The sequence below is a fragment of the Delphinapterus leucas genome, chromosome 11 (genome assembly GCF_059928025.1).
Source record: "Delphinapterus leucas isolate spDelLeu-1000000601 "Yukka" chromosome 11, BTC_Dleu_Yukka2, whole genome shotgun sequence".
Classification (NCBI taxonomy): Eukaryota; Metazoa; Chordata; class Mammalia; order Artiodactyla; family Monodontidae; genus Delphinapterus; species Delphinapterus leucas.
Window position 1 is genome coordinate 86649807 of NC_143139.1, and position 15568 is coordinate 86665374.

General features: G+C 41.0%; 1 protein-coding gene and 1 long non-coding RNA gene across 8 annotated transcripts in view; one reads left to right on the forward strand and one right to left on the reverse strand.

Moving 5' to 3' along the window:
* TCP11L2 (t-complex 11 like 2) overlaps window positions 1–15568 on the forward strand; it is a 40053-nt gene that overhangs the window by 19743 nt on the left and 4742 nt on the right. For all 7 annotated transcript variants that reach the window (XM_022599782.3, XM_089921228.1, XM_022599781.3 and 4 more), the window contains 4 exons: window positions 138–274; window positions 11811–11998; window positions 12211–12392; window positions 14679–14851. In XM_022599782.3, coding sequence (XP_022455490.1) covers window positions 138–274; window positions 11811–11998; window positions 12211–12392; window positions 14679–14851 — 680 coding nt within the window. The remainder of the gene's footprint in view (window positions 1–137; window positions 275–11810; window positions 11999–12210; window positions 12393–14678; window positions 14852–15568) is intronic.
* LOC111187791 (uncharacterized) lies at window positions 270–14685 on the reverse strand. The gene is made up of 3 exons (XR_002648272.3): window positions 14121–14685; window positions 4652–4693; window positions 270–728 (listed from the first exon to the last, which is right to left on the reverse strand). It is a non-coding gene; the product is annotated as an uncharacterized LOC111187791 (long non-coding RNA).

The window sequence follows — 15568 nt, forward strand, 5'->3', positions numbered from 1 at the left end:
TCAAATTTGGTGATTGGAACTTTAAAACCGTTTCGTGGATGTTTATATTTTCCAGCCTGTAAAATTAGTAATAGTTAATGAATTTCAGATTGATTTCTTAATCACCTCTCTAACTATTTTAACTCTAAAATTTTTAGACAAATATTTCATGTCCTGGATCTCATGAAAATGGACATGGTCAATTTTACGATTAGGAGTCTGAGACCACATCTCCAACGCCAGTTGGTAGATTATGAGAGAACCAAGTTCCAAGAAATTTTAGAAGAAACTCCGAGTAAGTACAATATAAGTGTGTATATATATTGAAATTGGGTGAAAATATGATATTTTCATTTTTGACATCTTAAATAGTATCACTAAAGACTTTTGGCATTTCTGTTCAACATTTTTTTTAACTTCTAAAATTGACATCATAAACTTATAGCTATTGACTCTGACCCAGGAACTGTGCTAAGCACTAGTCACTTTTTTTTTTTTTTAATTTATTTATTTTTGGCTGCATTGGGTCTTCGTTGTGGTGCACGGGCTTCTCACTGCGGTGGCTTCTCTTGTTGCGGAGCATGGGCACTAGGTGCACGGCCTTCAGTAGTTGTGGCATGCAGGCTCAGTAGTTGTGGTGCACGGGCTTAGTTGCTCCGCGGCATGTGGGATCTTCCCGGACCAGGGCTCGAACCCATGTCCCCTGCACTGGCAGGCAGATTCTTAACCACCGCTGCACCGGGGAAGCCCTTCATACATTTAAAAAACAAACAAACATTTATTAAGCACCTCCTGTGTCCCAGACACACCTTGGGTGCTATGGATAGAACAAAACAGAATAAAGCTGCTGCCCCCAAGGAGCTGACCTTCTAGTAGGCGTGACAAACAAAAAACATGTATTGTCGGATGTGTTATTAAGTGCTATGAAGAAAAATAGGATAAAGGGACAGATAGTAACGGGACAGGAGTGAGGGTAGGGGGTGTTTCTTTAGATGCGGTGGACTGGGAAGGCCTCTCTAATAAGTAACTATTTGAATGAGGAAGGAATGAGGAATTAAAGGAATGAGGAAGGGTCATAGGAAGATGTGAGAGAATAACATTCCAGGTAGAGAGAGCTGCGCATACAAAGGCCCTGCAGCAGGAACTTGCTTGTGAAATTGGACAAACACAAGGCAGACTGTGTGGCTGGAGTGGAGTAGGCAGGAGAGAGTGGTAGCAGATGAGGCCAAGAGGTAGGCAAAGGCAGGTCACAAAGAGCCTTGTTAGGAAATGAGAGTAATTTAGGTTTCATTCCAAGTGTGATGGGAAGTCACTGGAGCGTTTGAGCAGGGGAGCAACATCGGATTTTGATTTTTTAGGTATACGCTGGCTCCTGGATAGAGAACAGATTGTACAGGAGCAAGAAGGGAAACGGGTACCAGTTAGGTGGTATCGCGGATGGTGGACTGGTCCAGGTTATAGTGGTGGAAGTAATGAGAAGAGGTCAGGTTCTGGTTGTATTTTGAAAATGGAGTAACAAGTTTTGCTGAAAGTTGGATGAGAGAAAAAAGAGAGTTGAGGGTGACTCTAAGCAACTGGGTGAAGAGTGATGCCTGTTAGAGAGATGGGAGAGGCCAGGGAAAGGTGGGAGATGGTATGGAGTCAGCATTCAGTTTTAGATGTGGGAACTTTGAGATCTTGTTTGCCATCGACATGAAGATGCCAGGAGGCATTTAGATATGAGACTAGAGTTCAGAGGAATGATGGGCACTGGGGATATACATCTGGGCATCATCAATATCTTTATAGTGGATAAAGCCATGGAACTGGATAGTAGCTAACATGTATAGAATGCTTACCACATTCTAAACACCTTATCTGTTTTAACTGATTTAATCTTTACCAAAACTTGAGGAAATTACTCCCCATTTTATGGATGTGGAAACTGAGGCATAGAGAGGTTAAATCACTTCCCTCCACAACACAACCTGTGAATTACAGAGCTGGGACTCACCCCAAGCAGTTTGACTCCACACTCTTATCCACTCCATGCTCTTATCCACAGTATTACACTGGATGAGGTTACCTAGGGAGTGAGTGTAGATACTGAATGGGCCTGACCTGGGACCTCTAGAGCATCTAGAGCTTGAGAAGAGGAAAAGGATCCAGCAACAGAGACTGTGAAAGGGTAGCCAGCGAGGTGAAGACAGCCAGGAGAGGGTGGTGTCCTGTAAGACAAGCGAAGAAAGAGTTTGAAGAAGGAAAACACGATCAGCTGCGACAAGTGCTGCTAAATGGTCAAGAAAGATGAAGGCCAAGCCTTGACCATTGGATATGACCATGTGAGGATCCTTGGTAACTGTGATGGGAGCAGTTTCAGTGGACTAGTGGGCATTAAAACTGGACTGGAAGAGATGTCAAGAAAGAATGGGAGTAAAGGAAGTGTTACCTCATTGAATCCCCACAATTACTCAGTGAGAGAGGTACTGTTATTCCCTTTGTTTCACAGGTGAGGAAGCTGAGGTGCCAGATGTTGGACAGCTGGCAAGAGGCTGGTTAGCTGGTTCTCTCATTGGCAAACCCTTGACAGCAGCCTCTGGGCTTCGGTTAACCACAGTCTAAGGCTGGGTTAGGTGATGCACCCACCCCACCCTACCCCTCGTGGACTGAGCTTTTCTGTCAAGATGGTCAATATGATAGCCTCGTGTAAACAAAGCCAAACAGATGCCACTTTAAAAGGGGCTCCAGCAGGCTGGAGCCTGTCCAGGGAAGAGGGCATGGGCCATGGAGGGTGACAGGAGGAACAATCAGTGAAGCTGGGCCCATTCTGCTTGATAACAGGGAGACTCGGGTGGGCCATGAGCACTGCCTTCCCTGTCGATAGTGATTCAGGGCTTTGGTTAAGCTCTGTAGGGCAGACTAGGACCCATGGGAGGGAAGCAGCAGACAGCCAATTTTGGCCTTCCTAGCAGCTGGAACTGCTGTTTTAACTTTGGAATGGGCCTCTCTATTACTGATAGTAGCCCATGCTAGCTAACATTTTGTTTGAGCACTTACTGTGTGCCAAGTCCTTACTATGTGCCAAACACCATACGTTTATTAGCTCATTCAAGCTTCACATGTCACCCTATGAGGCTGGTACTGTTATCACCTACTGTTTATAAAAGAAGAAACTGAGGTTAAGGTATTTACCCTAGGTGACTGCTAGTAAGTGGTAAAGCCTGGATAACCCAGCTATGTCTCTGCCCCAAAGCGTGTGCATTCAACCACTATGCAAAACTGACTCTCTCCAGACAGTATATCGACTATCTTGGGGGGATTTGCAGAGGGAGCTCTAGCGTCAAGTGACAGATATGACTAGATGACTTCTAAGGATCCTTCTACAACAAAAATTCTATGACTTCAGAGCTATATTGTTTTGGCTTCAAAGGCAGAGAGGGATTATGGGACATAGAACCCTACATAGAACCTGGATCTGAAACCTGAACTATGATAACCACATTCTTAGCAGCATTTTCCTGAGATTCATTGGTTGGTTCCATTTGTGTCCCCGTATATGTGTATGTACACATGTGTGCAAATGTCTTCATGTCTTGAGTCAAGGTAGCCTGTAATCTTGAACAAATTCCTTACTGTAGGGTTGAACTACACTTTCATTCATTTCAAATGATTTGTTTCTCTCCTTAAAACCCAGGCTTAGTGACTTATATTTCATTTGCACCTTTCACATTGACTTGGATATTTCCAGAGATTTAAGAATAGAATAAATCCAGCTGTGCAAGTAGGTCATTGTTGCCCAGATCTAAATATGTTCCCAGAGAAATCAAGAGTCCAGGAAGCAGAGTGTATGTCAACTATTAATTATATCCTCAAGTCACTCTGCCAAAAGTCGGCCACTGTGCCCTAGTATCAAAATAAGAGTCTTACAGTATTGCACAGAAGGACAAAAGTGTTGGATTTTTGTGTGTACATGATTTTTATAAAATAATTATTCAGAAAATTAATACAGAGAAGTACTCTGGGTTTCTTAATTGACTCCCCCCAAAATTGTATTTTGCCGACAGAGAGATTTTATATAATTGCCCTATTAAAATATACCCAAGAAAGCCTTAGGCAGTGACTGGGTGAATGTATTAAATGTCAACAAAGTAACCACATTAGATCCAACAACTAAATTATCTGTAGAAAGAATGGCACGTTACCCCTGGGGGGCTGGGCCACAAGTAGTTTTTCAGATACTCAGAAAGAAAAGATTTTATTTATTTAGATAATCTCTTACATCTGATAAAATGTTCTCAGGAACTTCATTTCCTGTGGTTCAGAAATCCTTATGGGACATAAATGTTTTCCAGAAATATATAAAACTGCATTATGATTGTCTTAGCCTGGCACCCAAGGCATTCAGGAAATATTTATGAAACATTTTAGAGATGAGCAAGCTGATGCTTAGCAACGACCTGCCCAAAGACAGAGCCACACAGCTGAGAAGTGGCGGAGCTGGGACTGGAAGCCAGGTCTCTCACGGCCAAGTCAGGAGTAAACCAAGCTGCTGCTTTGGCTCCTTTCTTTGGATTTTTAAATTTGGTGTTATATCAGCTGGGGTATATCGCAGGCAACAGAAACTAACTGGCTGATTTAGCAGAAAAGGAAGTGAATGGAAGGAGTCAGGCAGTTTACAGAAAAGCGAAAATACCTGAGTCTGCGCGAGGCCAGAAACCGGGAGGGCATCAGGAATCTGGGGAGGAAGAAACAAGGGAAAGTTCCGAGCTCCGTCCTCAGATGGTTAATGTGCACTTCAACATGGGCCATCCTTGAACGCTGTGGTCATCATTCAGAGTCCTAGGAAGGAGTCTGATGGGCATATGACTCAGCGAGGCCAACCCCTGGTCAGGAAGGTTGCCTAGTCATGGGACCTCTAATTGATGTTCACAAAAAGAAAGCATGGAGTGAGGGAAAATGATTTCTCAAAATCAGTACCAAAAAAAGGGAAGGTGAGGTGTTGCTAGGCATAAAAGAGTGGATGTCATGGATAAGAGAACTACATTCTTCTAACTGAAAATTGGGGTATTTGCTCTGAATATTTTCCAGAATATTGAAAATAGAGGCCATCTAAAGCTTTGGACAACATCAGGGACTCCCATCCATGTATTCTGCACCATTCTCCTAGTTTATTGAATGGTGCCTGTTCAGGATTGTACAGACCAAGAGCTAGCCTGGCCATCCCCCAAGCCCAGGATGTAGAGTCATTGCCTTTTTAAGGGTCACTCAGATTTCATGCTTAGGTACCATATTAGAAGTCGGTAGAGATGGGAATTGTATTCCTTGATGAATCAGTACAGGGATACCCTTGATGCATTCATCTCAGAAAGCTCAAATACTAAACTCATTCATACCAAACTGGCAGAGTTCACGGAGCATTCCCTGGACTGAATCCTCTGAAGCACTAAATAGCACAATCAATGGCTTTTACGTAATGTAAATATTTACATGTGTGTTTTGTGTTGATAAAGCTTTATGTGACTTTATCACATAGGTTGTTTGCTAGGTTTTTGCCTTAGACTCAGTGACTTAGTTGGCCAACCCATAACCCATATCTTTTTAAAAAAACTTTATTGAAGCATTCAATACATAGAATAAAAACACGCCAACTCTAAGTGTATAGTTCTGTGAGTTTTGACTAAAGAATATGCCCATGTAACCACCACTAGAAACAAGAAATAAAGCATTTCTGTCACTCCAAAAAGAATCCTCAGGCCCCTTGCAACCAACCTCCCCCCATCGAGGTAAAACTGATGTAATTTTTATCAATGTAGATTAGTTTTGCTTCTTTTAGAACGTCATATTAAATGGAATCATACTGTGTGTTCACTTTTCTGTCTAGCTTCTGTCACTCAACATAAGGTTTTTGCTATTCATCCATGTTGTTGTGAGTATCCATAGTTTATATTATTGAAAGTTATCCTATTATATTGTAATCCTATATGATTACATACCTCATTTATCCATTTACCTGTTGATGGACATCTGTGTTGTTTCTGGTTTTAGGCTACTATGAATAAAGCTTCTGTGAACATTTGTGTACCAGTCTTTGTGTGGGCATGTGTTTTCATTTTCTTGGATAAACACCTAGGAGTGGAATGGCTGAGTCATATGGTAAATATATGGTTAATTTTAGAAAAAACAGCCAATTATTTTCCAATGTAGTTGTGCCATTTTATACTCACCATCAGTGTATGAGAGTTCCAACTGCTTTACATTTTCACCAACACTAGGTATTATCAGTCTTTTAAATTTTACCCTATATATATTTATAGAGAATGTGAAAGTATCTCATGTGGTTTTAATATACATTTCCCTGATGACTAATGATGTTTAGCATCTTTTATATGCTAAATGGCCATTTATTTATCTTCTTACGTGAAGTGTCTGTTCAAATCTTTTGCCCATTTTTAAATTGGGTTGTCTTATTATTGATTTGAAGAGCTCTTTATATATTGTGGAAGCAAGTCCCTTGTCATATTTTTGTGTTGTGAAACTTTCTTCCCATCTGTGGCTTGCATTTTTCATTCTCTTAACCCTATCCTTTGAAAAGAAGAAGTTTTTTTATTTTGATGAAGTGCAAATAATAAAATTTTCTTCTATGGTTTGTGCATTTAGTGAATTGTTTACAAAATCTTTGTATATCCTAAGGTCATGAAAATTTTTTTTGTATGTTCTAGAAGTTTTAGACTTTTAGGCTTATGAATCATTTCAAGGCAGTATATTTCAAGGTTCAAAATTTTCCATTCATATATCTAATTCTAGAACTATTTGTTGAAAAAACTGTCTTTTCTCCTTTGAATTGCTTTGGCATTTTTGTTGAAAATCAATTGACCATACATTTGTGATTCTATTTCTGAACTCTTTATTCTTTTTTTAAATTGAGATATAATTTACATACCATAAAATTAAATTTTAAATGTGTATAATTCAGTGTTTTTTAGTATTTTCACAAGGTTATGCAACCATCACCAGTATTTAATTCCGTAAGATTTTCATGCTTCCAGAATAAACCCCAAACTCATTAGCAGTATCTCCTCATTCCTCCCTTCCCTTAGCCCTTGACAACCACAGTTCTACTTTCTGTCTCTATGGATTTGACGGTTCAGGACATTTCATATAAATGGAATCATATAATATGTAGCTTTTTGTGTCTGGTTTCTTCCACTTAGTATTGTGTTTTAAAGATTTACCCATGTTGTATCACATATCAGTACTTCATTCCTTTTTATTAGACTCTCTAGTCTTTTCCATTGATCTATATTTCTACTCTTAGCTGATACAACACTATCCTGGTTACTGAGGCTAAGTCTTGAAGTCAGATAGTGTTAGCTTCCAACTTAATTCTTTTTCAGAATTGTTTTGCCTATTTTAGGTCCTTTGAATTTCCATATGCATTTTTTAATTAGTTTATCTCATTCTGCAAAAAAGCCAGCTGGGATGGTGATTGGAATTATGTTGAACTGACATCTTAATAATGTTGAATCTACTGATATGTGAACTCAATATCTCTACTTAAATCTTTAATTTATTTCAGCAATATTGTTTTAGTTTTGGTGTACTGGTCTTGTAATTTTTTAAAATTTATTTAATTAATTTATTTTTGGCTGCATTGGATCTTCGTTGCTACGCGCGGGGTTTCTGTAGTTGCAGTGAGTGGGGGCTACTCTTCGTTGTGGTGCGCAGGCTTCTGATTGCAGTGGCTTCTCTTGTTGCGTGCAGAGCACGGGCTCTAGGTGCACGGACTTCAGTAGTTGTGGCATGTGGGCTCAGTAGTTGTGGCTCGCGGGCTCTAGAGCACAGGCTCAGTAGTTGTGGCACGTGGGCTTAGTTGCTCCACGGCATGTGGGATCTTCTCAGACCGGGGATCGAACCTGTGTCCCCTGCATTGGCAGGCAGATTCTTAACCACTGCGCTGCCAGGGAAGCTCCTATTTTGTTAAATTTAATCTCATTTTATGTTCTTCTGGTGTTATAAATGCTATTTTATAAAACTTTTTGTTTTCTAGCATATAGAAATATAATTGATTTTTGAGGATCGGCTTTGCATCCTGAGACCTTGCTAAATCAACTTATTAATTCTAATAGCTTTTTGGAGTATTCCTTAGGTTTTTCTATAGTATATAGAATCATGTTGCCTTTTATTTCTTTGGATTATCTTATTGCACTGACTGGGACCTCCCATCAGATGTTGAATAGAAGTCATGAGAAAGGGCATCCTTGCTTTTCTAGCAGAAGAATGTTTATTGTTTGAGCATTAAATATGATGTTAGCCGCAGCTTCTCATAGATGTCATTTTTGGGGGTTAAGGAAGTTTCCTTCTATTTCTAGTTTGTTGAGTTTTTTTTTGTGTGTGTGTGGTACGCGAACCTCTCACTGTTGTGGCCTCTCCCGTTGCGGAGCACAGGCTCCGGACGCGCAGGCTCAGCGGCCATGGCTCATGGGCCTAGCCGCTCCGCGGCATGTGGGATCTTCCCGGACCGGGGCACGAACCCGTGTCCCCTGCATCGGCAGGTGGACTCTCAACCACTGTGCCACCAGGGAAGCCCTGTTGAGAATTTTTATCTAAATAGGTCACATATTAAATTTGTTTCCATGCTTTTTCTGCGTTTACTCAATTGGTCATATTTTTCTTCTCCTTGATTGTGTTAATGTGGCGAATTAGAGTGACTGATTTTTTTTCTAGTGTTAAACCAAGCTTGCAGTCCTGAGATGTTTATCCAGTCACTCGGCCCCGGTATATTATCTTTATCTTATTGCCTTTCTAATGCTTCCTTAAGGATTTTTACATCTATATTTATGAAAGATGTCCCCCTGTAATTTTCTTTTCTTATAATGCCATTGCTTGGTTTTGGTGTCAGAGCAAAGCTGCCCTCATAAGATAAATTAGGAAGTGTTCCCTCCTCTGCTTTCTGAAGGAGTTAAAACACCCTGTGTCTTCTAGTTTGATTTGCATGCACAGTGTATATTAGTAAACATTTTACTGCATGACAGTTGGAAGGGAAAGATATCTTCAGGCATATAGGACCAAATCAATTTGTCAGTCTAAAGGAGACTACTTGAGTCAGTACTTAAGCCCATGGTTACCTCCAGAGATGGTGAATTAAATAGGAAACCTACCGGGTCTCTCATGCCAGGTATAGAGAGCAGAGGTTTTTTGAGAACCTACTAAGTGACAAGTACCACTGGAAAAACGTTTGATTAGTTTCCAACGCAAGGGGGTCTGCCAAGACAAGGCCAGATATCTCACACACCTATCAGGTTGTGCTGTGAGCTAAGTCAAGGGAAAACTATATAAAAAATAAACGTCATAGGCTTGGACTCTCAAGGAGTCTCATTTTCATATCACTAGTAATATTAAAGGCACATGAACTATTTAATAACTTTTTTTTAGTAAATAGAGAAGCTGTTTTTCAGGTCAGCTGTTGAAGAGAAATGACAGCCAGATCAAAAATTCAAAGGCAGATGTGCCTCAAGAAGGCAGTGATAGGGCTTCCCTGGTGGCGCAGTGGTTAAGAATCCACCTGCCAGTGCAGGGGACATGGGTTCAAGCCCTGGTCCAGGAAGATCCCACATGCCGCGAAGCATCTAAGCCCATGCGCCACAACTACTGAAGCCCGTGTACCTGGAGCCCGTGCTCCGCAACAAGAGAAGCCACTGCAGTGAGAAGCCAGGGCACCGCAACGAAGAGTAGCCCCCGCTCGCCCCAACTAGGGAAAGCCCGCGCGCAGCAACGAAGACCCAACGCAGCCAAAAATAATAAATAAATTAATATAAAAAACAAAAAGAAGGCAGTGATAAGGATGGGTCCATACAATCAAGAAAGGCTTCCCGGGCTTCCCTGGTGGCAGTGGTTGAGAGTCCGCCTGCCGATGCAGGGGACACGGGTTCTTGCCCCGGTCTGGGAGGATCCCACATACCGCGGAGCGGCTGGGCCCGTGAGCCGTGGCCACTGAGCCTGCGCGTCCGGAGCCTGTGCTCCGCAACGGGAGAGGCCACAACAGTGATAGGCCCGCGTACCGCAAAAAAAAAAAAAAAAAAAGAAAGCCTTCCCACAGGAAGAGGCTGGACCACTGAGGACTGGCAGGATATGGACTGAGAGAACCAGAGATAGTTTCGGCGGGGTTAGTCCAAGACTTCCTGGCAGGAAACAGGAACATATATTGGTAGGGAAGTGCTCTTGGGCCTCCACTGCCCCTGAGAAATTCTTAGGTAAATGCACCTGTAAAACCATTGCCTATTGTTCTGTTTCTCTCTCCTGGTAGATAAGGAGGTTTTTGAGTATAGGGACTGTGTTTACTCATCTGTGAATTCTCTGCACTTGGTATAGTATCTGGTGTATAGTAGGTGCTCAGTTGTCATTGAAGAAATGAATGGAGAGGCTCTTTTCCATATGAAGAACCACGGGGTACCAGTGCCTCATAGGGTTGACCTCGATTTTGGAGCCACATAAAACAGTCAGTGTACTAGCTTGTGGGAGTGAAATCTCAGCGGATCCCTTAGAGAAAAGCCCATGTTTCCCTCTAAACTCATGCTCTTTCTGCTTTACCAGTTGTACTCAATTCTGGCTACATATTAGAATCACCTAGGGTGTTTAAACACAGATGCCTGAGCCCCATCTCAGACTGATTAAATCAAAATCTCCAAGAGCCAGTGCCCAAGATCACATTTCTTTCTTTTTAAAGTTCCCCAGGTGATTCTACAATCAGCCAGGATTGAGAACCTCTGCTACACTGTTGCTTTTGTTTGAGATAAAGAAATGGGCTTTTAAATCTGTCAGCTGTAAATGATTAAGCTTGCAGCATAAATGCTTATTACTGCCATATTGTAATTATATCCATGATGGTTTCCACTGTTTCTGTCTGTTGGGTACCTTTTAAATAAAAGACTGCAAGTCTTTTATATCTTTATAAACAGAACTGGGAAAACCAAGAACAACATTTGCCAACTGAGGAGAAACAAAGTTGTGAAATTCTGGAGGTGGTGTTGCTTAAGTGTGGCAAACTGAGCTGCTCATAAATTACCCCTGTTTCCAGGGTGACTATTTATTTTGTTCTCTGGGTCTTTTTAAAAAATCTGCACCTGTGTTCACTCTGCATTTTTAAGCAATCTCCACCTTATAAATTCTACCAAATACATAATTTTATAAGAAATGTGGTATAAAAAGCAATTTATTTCTAGGGGGAAACCTTAGAACTGGGTCTGAAGTAAAATAAAGTGTGCACACCAGCCTGCTGGGAAAGGCATAGCTCTATTCAGACCCTCCGAGGAGGGGTCTGGAACCCAAAAATGTTTAATTAATCATCAATGCCTTTAATCTAAATACCTTCTCTGCACAAGACTCAAGGTCATGTGTGAGCTGGCCTGTCTATCCATCTGATGCCATCTGCTGCCACTCTCTCTCCCGCCTAGTTCTTTATAGACCAGCAGTACAGATTTGCTTGTAGCATCCAAATTACCATATTTTCTCACTATTCCGGGTCTTTGTGTGGGCTATTCTCCTATCCTGGCGTGACAGCTCTTTCCACTGTTTGCCTTGTATCCTGAAGTGTCACTTATGGAGTTCCTCTTACAGCCTGTCCTGGACAGCCTCTCCTCCCTCCACTCCTCTGTGTCTTCTAGTATTCACTGTATTCTGCTGTAATTGTGAGCTTACAGGTCTGTCTGCCCATCTGGACTCTAAGCTCAGCTCCTTGAGGGCCATGGCTGTTTTGTCATTCATGCCCAGCACCTAACCTGACATCTGTCATGTAGAATGCACAAATGAAGGAATCCATCAGCTGGAGGACAAATATGTGGCCTTTGTACTTGCAGGTGCTCTTGATCAAACTACAGAATGGATAAAAGAATCTGTACATGAAGAATTACTTTCTCTTTCTGAGACTGCTTTAACTCCCGGGGCCAAAAACAGCTCCAAGCCAAGCCTGAGCCCTACATTGGTGCTAAATAATAGTTATTTGAAATTGCTACAGTGGGATTATCAGAAAAAAGAATTACCAGAGGTGAGTGATTTTTTTTTCCTTCACTCAAGTTTTCCAGTATTCTAATTCTTAAGTTCAAACTGTGAATCAGCTGGTCTGTCTGTGTTGCATGTGATTTAATGACTTTACTGAAATCAGATAAAAATGGGAGTTTGGATGTAACATTGCTTATTTTACAAGTTCATGGTATTGAGCTTCCCTTACTATTTTTACATTTTAAATAAACATGCTAGACACTCATGACAGATGGAGCACGTCTTCAGGAACTGACAGAAAAGCTGAATCAACTGAAAATGATTGCCTGCCTGTCCCTAATCACCAACAACATGGTGGGTGCTATGACAGAAGGCCTACCTGAGCTTGCAATCAGGGTAAAAAAGATTTCAGCTGTTCTACTTGACGGCATGAACAAAGAGTAAGTTCCAAGCATTTTTATCTGCTTTGCCTTGTATTCAGGGTCTGCATGTGTTTCAGAGAATGTAAATAACCTTGACATCTGGATGTGATATTCAGGACTGTGCTTTTGAGAAGCTTAGCTCACACCTTCTTCTTTTAGAATTTCTTTTAATATCACTGAAGGCTTAGATGTCCCATCATAGGAAAGGAGAGGTCTTTTCCATAACAAGTGCCAGGGTGAGTATAGTGTTTCTGCTTGGGATGGGTGTGTGCAAAAGCTCTTCTTTGACAGTGTTGTGGAAAAAACCAACAAAACCCAGAAATCCACCATGCTCAGTGTTTAGAACACCCTATCAAAAAGGCTTTCCGATTCAGTTGTTCCAACTCCATAGGTTTTCTGCCATGAAATGTTTACCAGCTTCACTGACCCAGCCTCTGTGAAATCTTCGGAGTGGTGACATCTCTGTCCTTCAGAGATGCTCTGCAAGTCCAGTGAAAGTTTTGTTTTTGCCAAATTCATTTCCCAGTATCAAACCTTCATTGAATACCAGAATCCCATTTCAATTTTGCATTTAGATCATCCTATTGGGAATCCTGTCCACGTTAGAAAATTCCTAGTCTTAGCCAATGGCCAGATGTTTCCATGGGTCTCATATGGGTCAGCTCCTCTTGCTGGTTCCCCTTTCAGGTGTTTTCAGGGACTTTATTCCTCTCTTTGAAGGGAGATACACCCAACCTCCCATCCTCCGGCCCATTACTTAGAGAGCACATAAATGACTTGATAAAATCCTAGAATATTAAAAGCCAAAAGAAGCCCAAGTGGTTATAGCATCCAGAGTTCTCATTTTGACCTGAAGCTCAGAGAGAGAATAGGATTTGCCTTGGGTTGCACACCAAGAAAAGGACAAGCCAAGGCCTGAACCCTGGCCTATGTCAAGGCCCTGCCCTTTCTACTGATCCTGGTGCTAACTTGCCAGGCTCCTTTATTTCACGTTCCAGGACCCAAGACCTATAATAAAAAGAAATCTGCTCTGGCTCTGGTTTTGCAATAGATCTTCTTTTAGCATTTTCCCACACTGGGTAACCATTATTTTCCAGGAATTCTAATTTATCAAGCCTTTAGTGAACCCCCAGTACTGCTTAAGTATTAATATAAAGCACACAGCAAAATGGTTACTAAGAGGACAGGCTTTGGGGTCAGGCAAACCAGGGTTTAAATCCTAGCTATGCTACTGACTTGTTATGTACCATTGAATAAGATCCTGAATCACTCTGAGTCTCACCTCCTCATTTGTAAAAAGGGAATAATTGTACCTACCTTAGGGTTAATGGAAACTTAAGATGACTGTGTGAAGCACCTAGGGCAGGTGTCTGGCACATGGTAAGTGCTTGATAAACGTCAGCTTTTAATAACTACTTAGTTGTTAAGTCATCTTCTTTATAGTTGTTTTGCTTATCTGATTATATTATTGTTTTGTCTAATTCCCCCCACCCCATCCCCCCATCTCTTATCCTTTAATTCCCATTTTGCACAAAGTTGTCTTAAAGACCCTTTCTGACTAGTGAGCAGCAATTTTCCATCATCATTCCCCAATAGTGCGGATCCAACAAATGCTGTTTCTAATTACACCTTTTTCCTTACCTGTTAAATAACCCACCACTAACTACTTTTTACAGTTTTCTGGACTGTATATATTTGGTATTACTGATCAGTTACTTGAAAGTAACAATCCAAGGAGTTTCTTACCTTTCATCATGATAGGTCAAGAGTTTTAGGTAACTTGTCTTCATGGTATTGGCTTCTGAATATCTTCATTTCTTGTTTTTGATTGGTGTTAGAGATTTACTGCTCAGGCATGGATAAAGGAATTGATCGTACCTCATTTTCCAAGCACATTAAAAAAAAAAATCTATGAATGAATCCACTCAGACCAGAGGGTTTATTTTAAGAAGTAAATAGGTTACTTTTTAAAGAACCTACTCTTTCCCTTTCTGATAGCCCTGCCTGAAGATGGGGTTGCAGACTTATTTTCAGGGACCACATTTTTCTGTCTGTGCTTTCCTATTTAAACATTACCCACAGAATTGAGTGGTTTTAAGCATTTACAAATCTGCTACATATAAAGGATGGTTGGGAGGAGTTACTATTTTCTAAGCTCATTCTAATAGAGGTAATTATTGTCTGTATAGGGAAAAATTGGTAGACATTTGAAATAAGTTGGTATATTTTTAAAACAACAACAACAACAAAAATCCTGCTAAATAAAAACTATCCCTGATGGGATTTTTGTTTCATGTTTTGTAGGACCTTTAACTTGAAGGAAGTCCTAAATTCTATCGGTGTTCAGACTTGTGTTGAGGTAAACAAGACCCTGATGGAGAGAGGTTTACCTGCTCTAAATGCTGAGGTTCAAGCTAATCTTGTAGGTCAGTTCTCAAGCATTGAAGAGGAGGACAATCCTATCTGGTCCTTGATTGGTGAGTCTTCATGTTTTTATTGGTTTCTGCTTCAATTCCAATTTGCTTTACCATGCTGGTTTTGGCTAATGTTAAGTGTCAGTCAAATTTTAGTCTTAAACAGATTACCTGCTTCTTTTGGTGAGTGAATAAATATTGAAAATATGAAGAAAGCATTAATATTTTCAAAGGTTTGGGACTCATTGCTGCTTCTGTGTGTATATGTAGTAGAGTGGGAGGATGTTTCAGAGCCTTCTACCTTACTACCCAGCCGATAGGTTTCTATGAAGAAAATCACATCATGCTGCCAGTAATGTTAAATTCCTAGACCAATAGAGCAATCCAAACCAGCTGGCAGTGTGTTCCCGGAAAGCAGACACGGCCTCTGCTGGAAGCAAACCTGTGTGAGCTGAGGCCCCTATGTTGGTCAGGCTTAGAGAGACAAAGAGTTAAAAAGACCCTGCAACTGAGAGGCATAGTGGGTAGACTTTTTTTTGTACTTGATTGCTAAGAAAATTAATATCTTTAGATCAAGTTGTATTGGTGAGTTGGGGAGAATGTATCAGTTAGGACTTTTTCTATTACTTGTGACAGAGAACCGAAGCTTCTAAAGTGGCTTAAGCAAAAAGGGAACGTGTTTGCTCATATAACAGAAAACAGCAGGGTGGGATTGGCTGCTGGTACAGCTTAATCAGAGCTTAAACTATGTCCTGGGTGCTGGTTTCCCCACTTTGGTCC